Source organism: Schistocerca cancellata, chromosome 1 (genome assembly GCF_023864275.1).
Source record: "Schistocerca cancellata isolate TAMUIC-IGC-003103 chromosome 1, iqSchCanc2.1, whole genome shotgun sequence".
In the NCBI taxonomy this organism is placed as follows: domain Eukaryota; kingdom Metazoa; phylum Arthropoda; class Insecta; order Orthoptera; family Acrididae; genus Schistocerca; species Schistocerca cancellata.
Window position 1 is genome coordinate 252309219 of NC_064626.1, and position 14816 is coordinate 252324034.

Here is a 14816-nt window from a genome sequence, read left to right on the forward strand (position 1 = left end):
AGGCAGCATTCACTTATGCTCTGTCCCACCCAGCAGTCAATCCTTCAGAACACAGGCATTCTGTCAGCATCTACTCTGAGCACTGTGCTGATCAAGTCCAGTACCCCATTAGTTGGAGCTCATGCTCATCCTTTAAAAATAGTCTTCACTCGGTGTATGCTCTGGGGTTTACACCTTCCTATGTTAGTTGTCCCACACTGAACCAGACACTAACCAGGACTCCTGCATTTCAAAAGAGTTACTCACCAAGTGTTATTTCTTCTTGCAACACAGTCAAGAACTCTGCAGTTACTTACCAATTGTTCTCTCTTCCCGTAACTGACAACAGAACTCTGAAGTGTTCATTATGTTGTAACCAAGAAAATCTGTTCTTAGTCTACTTGAGAGATGATATGTCTTTATGCTCCACGTAGTGATCCCAAAAGAATGTTTGCCCTCCATGAAGGTCCACTTGCTGATTAGGAGTGGGGTTGTGTCACTGCTGTTGTGATTACTGGGTACATGGTTATTTGTAATAGAATTGTAGATGCTACACACTCTGTAACTCATTCACCATCAGAATGTCCCTCCCCCTCAGTCTGGCCACTCATGGACAATACACTTGCAGTAACATTTAGTCTTTCTTTCAGTACACTGAAGATCTTACAGAACCCTATGTAGACTAAAATTACCCTCTGCACTTTCTCCAATAACAGGTCTCTCTTTGCTTTACCCCATATACAGTCAACACCCTTCACATATCTACACATTCACAAGAAAGAAGCACCCTGAATATCCTCTCCACACTGGTCAAAATTGAATTTTGCTGCACAGCCAACCTGCACAGGATATTCTTATCTGTCCTATGCCACTTCTGTCCCAACTCTCTGTCCTCACAGATCATAGCCCACAGAATATGCACAAGCAACATCTATCTTTACAAGAATGTGAATTTAGAAGATGCAAAGGGTTAGCTGCTTTCCACTCCTTATTGACCTCTCTCTGTACACAACAAACTATGACACTGTGGATTACAGCTGCTATTATGTATGTATGCAACAGTGTGCATGTCAGTTTCATCAATGATCCAGAGACATCCGGAGGATAAGTTGATTACTTTAAAGGATTAAAAACCCTTCAGTTTTCTAGTGTATTCTATTCAATTAATAAACAGTTTTCAGGTGAACAATGTTCAGACATCCTTACAATTCTCCTCAGCTTTGTTTGTTATTAGCATTTACTAAGTTTCAACATTTAAAAAGTGCTAGCAACAGAAACTGCATGGCAATAATACAGCATGAAACCAAAGACTTATTTAAAAAAAAAAACACCACACACACACACACACACACACACACACACACACACACACACACACACACAGCAAGATAGCTATTATATTGTCTCATGGGAATCTGCAGTATTGAGTTCTTCAAATTATTATTTTTTTATCCCTATTTGTCATTGGACAAATATTTATTATTTTTAATAAATTGATGCTTTTGGTATTTAATTTTTCATTTCACAAAGAAATCATTTCTAGGCTGTTCACATCTTACGACAGTGACAGTTAGATGCTATACAAATATTTAACACAGTAAACTGTATTTAAATAACAATTACCATCAAAGGTCATGGCATTTGCTGTCCTTGTATACCTGCCAGAAGGTGACACATCCGCAAGGCTATTAAGCAAATTTTCTTGTGGTATACGGTATTTGTTGAACATCAGAAACCCAGTGTCAACTCCATTTTGCCCAGTCTTCTCACCCACATTACCAACAATAATTCCTGAGTATGACATAAGAGTCATAGGATCCCTAATTGGTACCAAGAAGTAGTGCACACCATGACTCACACTATCTCCAGTGATAAGATTTGCAGAAACCACAGCATGTGTACCACTAATTCCTGCAATAAAAACAAAAATTAAAGTCAATGAAAACTCCATTGTGTGCTTATGAAACAGTAAACATTATTTGAAATACAAAAAAAAGTGCAGTTTAGAACTAACACACACACACACACACACACACACACACACACACACACACCACTTCCAAAGGTCTCCAGGTACCATACTGAACAAGCTATGAGTTGTGTTAAGCTATGCAATCAAAGGTGCATACATCAAGGCACAATGACTCATCATCATCATATTTATATATTTATTTTTATTTTTCCTGCCATAATGAATCAACAGAAGAATTTACTGAGTTTGAATAGGGCATGATTTTAGGGACTCCAAAAGTTCAGACTTCCCATCAGAGAGATTTTACAGGAGTTATAATCACCCAAATTCACTGTTATCAATAACATTATCAGAAGGGAACATTAAAAAAGCATCAGAGTCAATCATCATTCAGCACTTTGGCAGTGCCACTGAAACTGATCAACATTGACCTCTAAAATATATTGTAGAAATGAATCATCATACATCCTTGCCAACTGCTGCAGATGACTCCCATTTTAGCTGAGGTTGAGAAATCAGTGGCAAACTGATCCTTCAAGGGGTTGTAAAACTCATTCTTTATGGTTGTGCTGCTTCTGAGAAGCCACTGACCATAAGAACAATTACACATTACTCAGAGTTATGCTAACAGTGTCATCACTGGTCTGTGGGCACTGGAAAAGTAGTTTATATAGTGATAATCACATTTTATGACATGCTCAGAAGGGAATGATGGACATGCATGAACCTGGCAGATACCTGGAAAATAGTATTCATCTACATGTGTTGTGGCAACAGGAGATGGTGTGATGGTGTGTGGCTGTTTCCATCAATTGGTGAGATTGCAATGTTCTTATTATCTATTTTCTCTATGTACAGTTTCTTAATCATATCAAACATCAGCAAAGATCAGTAAATAAAGTGCTATTTTCCACTGTCATGTGGTACTGTATGCTTAGTTATCACATGATAAGATATTCAGTTTTTTTCATAGAAAAAAATACAATGTAATCAGTTATGTTAAAATGTAAATATTTGTGTGAAATTGTGCCAAAATTAGTATTATCATTAAGTCACCACTTTCGTAAGTTTCCTTCAGTGTTTGCCTTGACTGGTCAAACAGCATAAATGTTAATTTCTCTTTACTGCCAGCGAACATCCCATTTTTCCCCAGTTGCTATCCAACCTCACAATTCCCTCCTATGCACTTCTCACTCTTATTTGCCAATTTTCATACACTGCCTGGCAGAAAATGTGAAGTACCTACAAGAAGGAAAGGAAACAAAATAGAACTTCCTGGGTTGAGGGAGCATGTAATTACAAAATCAAGTCAAATTTACAAAGTAAATGACAGTGTGAGCCCACTTATCAGTGTGACATTGCAAACACGCTGGCATAGATGCCTGTAGTGATTCTGGTTGTCAGGGTGTGATAAAGTCGTCATTTTGTCTTCTGAGGTAAGGTGGCCTGCAACTGTTGTAACAGGTCCTTCATGATATTCTGGATACTGCCACTGGTATGGAGCTGATGTCTGAACTGGTCTCACATATGTTTTACAGGGACAGATTTGTAAATATTGCTCGCCATGGGAGTAGTCCAACATGATGCAGATAGTTCATAGACAAACATGCTATGTTGAAAAACAGCACCACAATATTGTCACATGAGAGATAGCACATGAGGATGCAGGATGCCCCTGACATACTGTTGTGCTGTCAGATTTGCTCAGTGACTACCAGCAATGACCTGAAGTTATAACTGATGGCTCCCCACACAATGACGCCAGGAGTAACACTGCTGTGAGTCTCCAATACATTGGAATTTTTGCCACACTCACTCATAACGATGATCATCCAGGATAGTGCAGAACCATGATTCATTACTGACACCATTCATCAGCAGCGCATGCTTCCCAGTCATTGCACCATTCCAAATGCAGCCATTATGTTGTGTTAATATCAGACTGCACCTGGGACAGTATTTAACTTGTCTGTCTGTTGCTAGTCTCTGGCGATTGGTGTGGGATGACACAGAATGTTGCAGGGAATCTATTGTTTTTAGATGGCAGGTGCAGATGTGAAGGAGTTATGATGTGCTCAGTGTACAAATTGGCAATCCTCCCTTGTGGCGGTTAGACATGGTTGATACAAACCTTGACAACAAGTATGCATTCCCTCGTATTCTGATGCAGGCCAATGTTGAGACGCTGTCACATACAAATGCCCCAAAAAACTGGATACTTACACACTTCAACCAGCTATTGAAATGGAGACCCACAATGAGGGCCTCTCCAAACTCTTAGGTTGATGTGTGATGAAGCAAGCTGGGATCTTTTTACTCCCTCTCCTGTTTTGCCATCTGCCTCCTTAAATTCATTTTATTTTCATTTTTGCCTAATTACCATTAACATATGTCAGCATTTTCATAAAAGAGAAATGTTGGCACTCAGTTTTAAAGAATATAGCACCAGGTTTAATTATGGGCTTAGTTTTGTGTATGTGATTAACTGCTAATTTATTTTGGCTATTCCTAGTTAATATATTTTGTTGTAGGTTAAAATATATACGTGTACAAAGTTACATAGATACCTGACCACATCTTGTGGATGCTTCACATCTTTTGTCAGGCAGTGTATTTTTTTTAAAATCTGCATTTTATGATTTCTTTCAAGTTGAAACCATTTTTGTGCAATGTCTGTTGTCTGAACCTCACTTCTCAGTTTACAGTAACTTCTAATCCTTTCCAAGACCTTATGCCTCTATCCCATATTTACATGTGAGCCATATGGGCCTGGGGCAAGGATGGAAAATTTTTGATCAAAAACATTTAAGTGGGGAAAAAATAAACAAAAAATAGGCATTGATAGTTGCAGGAATTCTTATTAGTGGGAGGAAAATCATAGGTAGACGATAGACCAAAGGAGATGTGCACATAATTCAACTGGCAGCACTGCCTTTGTGATATTTTTACGTGGCTAGGCATGGACATATCAGATGTACAAACAGAAGCTTTGATGTAGCGGTATCAGTGTAGTGCTTTTATTCTTTGTTTGTTTGTTTGTGTGTGTGTGTGTGTGTGTGTGTGTGTGTGTGTGTGTGTGTGTGTGTGTGCATATTCCCCCTGTTTTATTAATATGGTGAAGTTCTGATACAAAGTAAACATCAATATGGATAGTAGGAAAAGTCTCAGTGGTGCAAGCTATGGAAAATTAGTTGAACAAAAGAGGAGGAGGGAAGATCAAACACATGGTTGTACATGGTTTTCATTAACAAAGGACTAGATCCTACAGCTTTAAACTCTTCCTCTTCTGAGGCCCTGAAACCTAAAAATCATTCACAGTGCAGCAGCAGTTATGGTGAAAGCTTGATGTTAGTGAATCTGAAATTGATAAACAACATACGAACAACTGCACAGCAAGTGAACCAGAGATTGGCCTAGGGAAAGTTTGCTCAGACTTTACAGTAGATGAAATCACTTCTTTTGGGAAATCAGTGAAAAAACACAAGGCTACATAGTACAAAATGGAATTAATCAGAATGGAAACTGTGATTTTGTAAAGTCAGAGTGAGCATATCTTTTATTTGAAAGGAAATTGTGGAATGGAGACATCATACAACACAATTACTTGATTTACTCTTCCTGTCAGGGGTAATTTTATTGCCCTCATGTAAACGGTTTGGGGATTCATCCCAGTTTGGCACAAGTGGCTTTAGAGTTTGGAAACACACTAAAGTAGTAAAACATTGGAGAAACATACAACAGAGGGTAGTGGCTATAGTGAAAAAACTTTGTTCAAGAGGACTGCCATTTCATGGAGATTAAGAACAGTTTGATACCTTAACAAATGGTAATTTTATATGTTTACAGCTGATAGGTGAATTTGATCGATTCTTAGCTGGCATATATAAAATTATTATGAGGAAGACTGTTGCAGAAGAGATAGTTGATGCAAATATTACTGTGTAATTGTGAATTCTATGCCTGATGTATCACACTGATCAGTTAAGTTTCACTATACAATATGTGAATAAAGATGGCATACCACAGGAGCAGTTTGTAAAGTTTTTTGAGAAATGCTGGGCATATCAAGAAAGAATGGACAAATACAGTATTTAAGTTTCCCGACTCCCAAGGATTAGACACAAGCAATTTCTATGGCCAAAGTGGTGACAGTGCTGCAGATATGGTGGGAATCTACTTTGGCCTGCAAGCCCAAATCAAGTCATTCAATCCCTTGGCATTTTTAATTCCTTGCTCCAATTATTCCCCAAATTTGGTATGATCACATGGAGGCACACACAGTGAAATGTGTACTACATTTTTTGACCTGCTACAAACTATTTAAAAAAATTTTTACAGCATCTATAGTCAGTTATTGAAGATGGAAACTCGAGTTTAAAGTCTCGCTGCATTACACGGTGGTTAGCTCGAAAAGATGGTTGCAAAAGCATAAATGCTAATTGGGATGCAGTCAATAAAGCTCTCAAGTGAACTTCCGAAGAGAAAAGTGAAAAAACTGTGATTACATCAGAAGCAACAAAAATATTGCAAAAGCTGAACTCCAAATATATTGCATTTATGGCTACAATGTGGAGGAGTATTTTGGAAAGTTTCAATGCAGTGAGTACAATGCTACGGTCAAAAGCAGTTGACATATCTGGAGTAGTGAAACTTTACACTTCACTTCTAACTTTCACAGACGAAATGTCTTTTGAAGTGTACAAAGAGTTGTGGGAAAGAAAATGGGATATTACAAAAAAAACAAACTTGTTCAAGTCAATGAAACTAAAGAAAACCATGATGCAATGCAAGAAGTTCTTTCAAGACTCCGACTCTGAGTCGGAAAATGAAACTTTGGTTTGAAAATCTGATAGTGACATACTGAAGACCAATTAATTAATTATATTAGAAAATTATCCACAGAGCTCAATAAGCATCTTGGTGCCAACAGAAAGTTTTCTGAAAAGTTCTCATTCTTATCCAGTTTGATGAAAATGGTGGCCCCGGTGAAGTGTAAAATGCTGGAAAACAGTGGCAAGAAAAAGCCACTGAACTACTAACATTCTTTGTTGCTATATTAATCGTTTTTGAGTTACCCTTTGTGTCTGTGTGTGTGTGTGTGTGTGTGTGTGTGTGTGGTTATACTAGTATATGTCTGTCATATCCAATCTTAATTTTGGACATGCTGCAACCAATCATTTTACTCCGAACTCAAGGTTAGGACCGTAATTCTGTACAATATTTTCTTTTTTCAAAGATTTCTTCTTTAAATAGTATATATCTATTTTAAATTCCCTCTATACAATTTCGCTGCCCCCCCCCCTTTTTATTTTAATTGCCTAAGTTAGTTGTTTCAGGGTGGGGGCAAAAAAACGATTATTGAGCTCATAGGCATTAACTTTACCTAAATAGAGGGTTGCCTCAGTTGTCTAGGAGTATAACAAAGGATCTGCCTAAAAGCTTCTGAAACTAACAATTAAATAGCTTTCTGTTTATCTGTTTGTGTGTAATTTCTGCACCAATAGCTCCTAGTTCAGCAGTAAAGAAACATTTCTTGTTGCTACACATCAAAACAGGTGCCTTTTAAATTAGTAAAAAAAAGACTAGGCATGTCTAAACTTCACTTCTAATTGCAAGAGGATTACTGGCTCTCCAAATGTCACATACCGAGTCTTGGCTGCCAACATTTTGCAGATTCAAAATCAGGAGACTGAAGCTCAAATTCTTGTGATGTTTGGTCATAAGTTGCCGTTGTCCTGCAAGAACCGCAGATCTCTTCAGTTGCCACACATCCAGAAATCTGTACAGAAAAATGTTTGGACAGTTATAATTATAGGCTTGATAATGGCAAATGTCTGATGAAGGTAGTTCAAAGTTTGTGTGACAGAGAAAGGGGGGGGGGGGGGGCAGAGAGAGAGAGAGAGAGAGAGAGAGAGAGAGAGAGAGAGAGAGAGAGAGAGAGAGGGTGGGGGTGACTTATAAAAACAAAGAAAACAAGACTGCCCATGTCACTAAGAAATTATTTGTCATGGCATAAAAGTGTTCAACTCTTTTAGGACATTAAACTGAAGCAGCATGCTTACAGCATATTTTAAGTTTCAACTTTATGTTATTCCTGGATGGAAATAAAAATCTGTTCACAAAAAATAACTTGCGTGAAGTTGTTTTATTCACACATTATGTCCCACAAATAGTAGTCACACATTATGTCCCACAAATAGTAGATGTAGGTGGACAGATGGATTTCAGGTTCCTAGATTTCTGAAGAAATAGTGTAAGGCACTACGGTTAGTAACTGTAAACCTCATACCATTGAGTCTAATCCATTTGTACAAGAAGCAGTTCACTATGTTTTTTGTTTCAAATACATAACTGTTGGTGATTTGATTGGTGGAGACTAGCTGTGAATGTATAACTAATGACTCCTTACTGAATGCTTCAGGGACAGTGACTTGTGTTGTCCAGTGTTTCTATTTGAAGACTAGCATAGGGAATTTCACTGAGTTATTCACAAAACATTACAAAACAGCTTCATAACATATTTGATAATAACAAAAAAGGCAGAAACTGAAGGCAATACCTGTCTCCATTTAGAAATTGTATTTCGTTTAACTATTATCTGCATATAAAAGTGGCATTAATATTGGGATATTATTTTAATGAGTGGATTTTTTTACGTGCACAAATTTATCTTGAGTCTTCTAATACAGTTCACAAAGATTGTTCCGAAACAAATACTTATACTTTGAATACTCTATCAGCTAACATATACTTTCCATTAATAAAATACTTTTTAGTTACAGTATGCTAATACTGGATTTTTAAAGGTTTTACATACTAAAATTTGTACTGTCTTGCGTTCCGCAAGAGAACAACATTTTTGATCAGTATTATTACCTAAACTATAAAATTTTGAAAGAAGGTAAAGTGATGGTTAGATTTAAGTAAAACAGGGATTTAAAATAAGGTATATAAATCCTGAATTAGGTACTTATTAGCAGTTTGAAAGTTTGTGTGCACTGTTCCTTAAATGTTGAATATTTCCTTTAGCAAGATGACTAAGTTACAGTTTAAATAATAAATAAATAAATGTGTGACTAGGGCCTTCCATTGGGTAGACCGTTCGCCAGATGCAAGTCTTTTGATCTGACACCACTTTGGTGATGGGGATGAAATGATTTTGATTAGGACAACACAACACCCAGTCCCTGAGCAGAGAAAATCTAGCTGGGAATCGAACCCGGGCCCTTAGGATTGACATTCTGTCGCACTGACCACTCAGCTACCTGGGGCGGATGACAGTTTAAATAATAAGGAATAGAAAAACACATCTCATTAAAGAATTCTGACATTTCATGTAAATACAGCTCACACATTAGGTACGAAAAAGAAAGAAAAAATAATATTTGTTATCACAAATACAACAGAGCAAGTGAAGCTATTCCTCATTGATGCGTTTCAATATGGTAGGCATTGTACCACATTGCTAATTAATAATGAAGATATAATCATAGAAAGTACCCTGACAGTTAATATGATGGGCTCAAAGATTTTTTTACTATGTTCTGAAATGTAATGAACACAATGAGTAATAAACTATTTGATACTATCTGCATTTTTCAAATTTAATGCATTGCCTTTCTGGGAATACGCCATGTGCTGGTTGGTAGAGAGTTAACATATTCGAATGCATATATGAAGTTATTTACTTTTAAGCAGTTGAGCCATGATCTTGCTCTTTCGGCTGTTAAGCCTGTGTAGTATAATAATTAAGTTGCATGAACATTGTCTTGGCACTGAAGCAACAACAACTTTATTCACTGGTTGAAAATAGACAATATTGTAAGGCTCTCTCAGTGCAGTGAATGTGAATAGATGTCCTTGTGAGAAATGCTCTCTTTGTGTGTGACTAGAATGATTGATAATTCTCTGCGTGTGGAGCGGACATAAAACATAAAATTATCAACAGGCCTAGGAATAAACAGAAACATAGAGAATATAACAGAAACACAATGTCCCTGGCAGCTGGTGGGAAAACTATTTTTCACAAGGAGAAGTTTTTAAACACATGCATCACAACACACACACACACACACCATGCAGCACTGATAGCTGCAGTTGCTACAACAGCCTCCTTGGCAGAAGCAGAGTGCCATCCAGGTAACACACCAGGAAATGGACATGTTGATCAGACGTCATGCTGTGCTGGTCCCTTGGTGATGATGTTGTGGCTGTTGCTGGTGTAGGAGCTGCTGTTTCTAGAGTGTGCTGGGTGAGGCTGTGTCCATGAAATATCAGCAGGGGAGAGCCCTGTTTCACTCAGTCAGTAGAGAATGTGGCATATGTCCTGTTGACTGACATGTCTAGTGTACAGTTTCCTCTCGAGGACTTGCTGCAGCCCAGGTGGCTGAAGGGCTGGTTTGAAGCCATCGGTATGCAGCATTGCATGTGAATATGGTACTCAGATTGCTATGGAAGAATGTGAAAGCTGTTCCATGTCTGGACAGTTGCAGAGGTCAGATCTTGACATGCGATCTCTCAGACATCTGACAAAGATGTCTGGATCAGGCGAAGTGGTCACATCTATGAATTTGCTAGGTAGTTGCACTGTCTCTCCACGTACCATTTCTAAGGAGGAGGCATCTACATTGATTTTGCAGGTGTTTTGCAATCCAAGCAAAACCATTAGAAGAGTATCTGTCCTCCTGGTTCTGTCGCACTTCAGTGCTGCTTTGAGCGACTGGTGCCAACACTCAGTTATCCAACTAATGACCAGATGGGAGCTTATTGTTATATGATGACTTGTACTGCAGTATGTTGGGAGCTTGGCAAATAGATCCAACTATATCTGTTTTCTCTACGATGTGGACTAGGCAACCAAATCCTGATGCTCAGCTGAGCACAAAGGAGTATGTCAATGTATCTGCCAAGATACTGTGTTGTGAAATGGTTGATCATAATTAGCAGATAGCATTAACTGTTTGAAGGAGGCAACAGTACCTCACAGTTTATGCATGAAGCAAATGGTAGTGTCTGGGAAGTCACCAACTGGTGCATGTAGGTGACAACAGACCTTGCTGCACTGGCTCTGGATGCAGTACCTTGGCCACACATGGCAATTTTTCGTAATTCCTCTCAACACAAAATGATCCAAGATCAGGCACATTGTTAGTTGTGCACCAGGGTGGCACAGGTTGTGGAAGGACTCAAACACACTTCTTCCAAAATAGCATGGTAGATAAGTATGAGGTACTGCCTTGGCCATGTTGCAATTATAGCTTGGCATTGGTTCCCGGAACATTAATTAATCATAGGTGCAACAAAGACGTCACTTTCTGCAACAGATCTTGTAGTTCTCAGCCCCTAAATTGCACTTCAGTGAGCTCAACATATATTTTTTTTATAATGGAACTGCTGCACAGGAGAGGCAGTTTACAACTACATTCTCAATTCCATATTTATGTCGAATACCTGCTGAGCTGTGCAATGTGCTATCAACTGGTTATGTTGTCTGAGTGAACAATTGATGATGTTCTGCCAGAAGGTGTACATTAACAGCTTGTGCTCCATACAGTTGCTAAATTCTCGGTGTTCCACTCAAGGACAGACTCACCTTGTATATCACTAGTAACTTGTGGTCATACAGACTCTATTTTTGTTGTAACGTCGAACAGTATGCATGAGAGAAATGGCCAGAGGTTGCCACATACTATTGTTTCATTATTGCAACACTGTGCCCTCTGCGTCTGGCTTGCATCCACTACCAACACTAATGTTGTGTTCAGTTCCAGGTGAGCTAGTAACACAGCATTTGCTTGATCTTATTCAATGTGGCCTTCATGCAGTTTGTCCATGAAATTGCTGTGTTTCCTTTACATTTAGGACCTGAAAGCACAGCATACAAGGATTCTTATATTTCCACCATATATGACAGGTGGCAGTGGTGAAAACTGAAGATTCTGAGAAAACACCATAATTCTTTGACTTTGGTCAGCCAAGAAATCTGGAGGATGGCTTCCACTTTGTGATGTAGCAGTAAAGAGCCTGATGGAGAGATGCGTTTTTCAAGGAAGTCCACTTGTGGTCAACAGAAGACAAATCTTGCTGTGTTTAGTACCGCACTGCATTCGTCTAGCCATCTGAATACCCCTACAAGGTTTTGCAGATGCTGTTCCGACAAGACTGAGAATACCAGTATGTCATCTAAGTAAGCAAAAGAGGAAAGGTCTTGCAACACAGAACTGATGAACCTCTGCCAAGTTCTGGAGCATTCCAGAAGCCAAACATTATGACCTTGCCCTCAAATAGGCCAAACAGGGTTATTATGGCTATCTTTGGGATGTCTTCTTCAGTGACTGTAGCCCATGGTGTAGTTGACTAGTCATGCCTTTGTTATGTCAGGTGGCAGGTTGTAGTATAAGAGGAAGTCTTTCATATAATCGGCCACAATGTCTGCAATTACAGCATTGACCAAAAACAAATCAAACCGCTGCATGCCATATGTTGCTATGAAGGAATTGTTGGTGGCAGTCAGGTAGACTATTGTTGACAGGCTATAGTGGTATATCATGGCTCATGGGTAGCCGCACAGATTGAAACCTATGTCCACTAAATATTTCCAAACTGTTCATTGGTCGCTCATGAATAGGCACTGTGACATAGAACGTCAGTCACAAGAGGCACCTATGTCTGCCACTGCAGGCCGCAGTGGCCGAGCGGTTCTAGGTGCTTAAGTCTGGAACCATGCGACCACTACGGTTGCAGGTTTGAATCCTGCCTTGGGCATGGATGTGTGTGATGTCCTTAGGTTAGTTAGGTTTAAGTAGTTCTAAGCTCTAGGGAACTGATGACCACAGATGTTAAGTCCAATAGTGCTCGGAGCCATTTGAGCCATGTCTGACTGCCACCAGTATTTGGGTATGTGTGGAGAACAGAACACTGACACACCTGTTTCCCAAATCTGCTGTGATACCAACAGATCCCCTGTTGTTGTTCTGCTTCGGAAACTTGGTCAGCCACAATCACTACTAGCATCACAGCAATGCAATAATTGACTGAATTGCTGGGTCAATAAGTCCACTTTAACTGACAGTGCATCATACATGGCATGCGCACAGTTGTCAACTTGCCCATGCACTGTGCATTTTCCATGCTGATGGGTGTAGGTAGCATCACATCTTGTACTTTATCCACAAAGTCTGCCACTGCATCCAAAGACATACCTGACTGGGATGCTATTATCACCTTGATGGGAGACGGTTAACAGCTACTCCATATAATCCATAGCAGTTTGTCCAGAATCATATCAGGGTTGATCTTACTCTGCAGGTGCAGCAAGTACTGTGATGGTCTGCAATCCCTAATGTCCTCTTGTGATAGAATCTGACAGAGACATTCTTCTTGTGAAGCCAATAACCTTCTGCTTTACTCTGCCTTCAGCCAGGTAGATGAATAGCTATCCGATGGCATGGCAATTACATCCTGCACCTCAGTAATGTACTGGTGGTTGAGCTGACTTACAACCAATGCAAGCTTCATTTCATCAGCAGTTATGTCCAAGTAGAACAAGCTGGCTTCAACTTGTGTGAACTTGGGGGCCAGATTGCCTGATTCTGAGGCCAGAAAAGTGGTAGTCATACTGCGAGTCTTGACACTGAAGTGTGTCACTGCTGGGCTTCCCATCATCTCACAAATCATACTCTATAGTATCACATTGAATTCGTGCATTACACAGACGTATCATGTCAGGGTCATCACTTTAGCCATTGAGTCATGATCTTGCTCGTCTGGCTGGTAATCCTGCGTGATGTTATAATTAAATTGCATGAATGACATCTTGGTTGTGTAGCAACAACAACATTGTTCACTGATCAACATTAAATAATACAGTGAGACTCTCTAAGCACAGCAAATGTGAACAGATGTCTTGGCGAGAAAAGAATGGAACTTCTCTGTTTATGTGTAGCTAGATGATACAGACTTTAACTGTCCTCCACAGCATGGAGCATACATAAAAAAAAAAAAAAATACAGGCCTAAGAATAAACAGAAACATAGAGAGTATATTAGAAAAACAATACCCCTGGCAGATGGCACAAAAACTGTTTTTCACAGCATGAAGTTTGTACACATATGCAACACAACACACACACACCACACTTCCCAGCTAGTGCTGACAGCAGCAGTTGCCACAACTTCATTTGCATTGGAAAATATAATTTTACAATTTATGTTTGTGCATTGCTAACACATTTACATTGTGTACTTCATTGTTTAGTGTAACACAAGTCTCTGAATTTCATACAAAAAATATTCTTTTTTAGCAAAACCATATTGTATGTGAACGAAACTTAATAAAAAATTATTGAATACGTGTGGACGAGGGTTGAATCCATTACAAGCAGAAAATTTTGCATAACAAATGTATGGCTAGTTCAATGTAGAAATTATGAACTTATGTCACAACAATGCAAAGTTCACAAAAGGCTATAATGTTACTGATCACTGGTGGAAATACTGAGCACATCATCATACGACAAAGTTTGTAAAATTGTTATTTTAAAACTGTTTTCGTACACATACATGCATTGTGATTTGTAATGATTTCATTTTACTGTTTAGAAAATATAAATATACATGTTGCAGAGGCTATGGGGTCTTTTGTTGCTCACTTTTTTGCCATGTTTAGTCACTATGCAACTAAGTGGGTTGTATTTGATCTTTCAAGTTATGTGGAAAAAGTGAAATTAAAAAGTTTTTAACTAAGTGCAACACCTTGGACCTCTTGATTATGTTAACAAGGGTAAGTATTGATTTAAACTTGCAGTTACAAGTATTTCACTTTCCTTTTTTGTCAACTGAATGTGGTGCCGTGATATAACTTTCAA

The 14816-nt window shown here is 38.8% G+C and overlaps 1 protein-coding gene across 10 annotated transcripts in view; it reads right to left on the reverse strand.

The window, feature by feature from the left end:
- The window catches only part of LOC126170411 (peroxisomal acyl-coenzyme A oxidase 3-like), a 97555-nt gene that overhangs the window by 57678 nt on the left and 25061 nt on the right, over positions 1-14816 (reverse strand). For all 10 annotated transcript variants that reach the window (XM_049920725.1, XM_049920724.1, XM_049920729.1 and 7 more), the window contains 2 exons: positions 7598-7730; positions 1603-1890 (listed from right to left, as the gene is read on the reverse strand). In XM_049920725.1, the coding sequence (XP_049776682.1) occupies positions 1603-1890; positions 7598-7730 (421 nt within the window). The remainder of the gene's footprint in view (positions 1-1602; positions 1891-7597; positions 7731-14816) is intronic.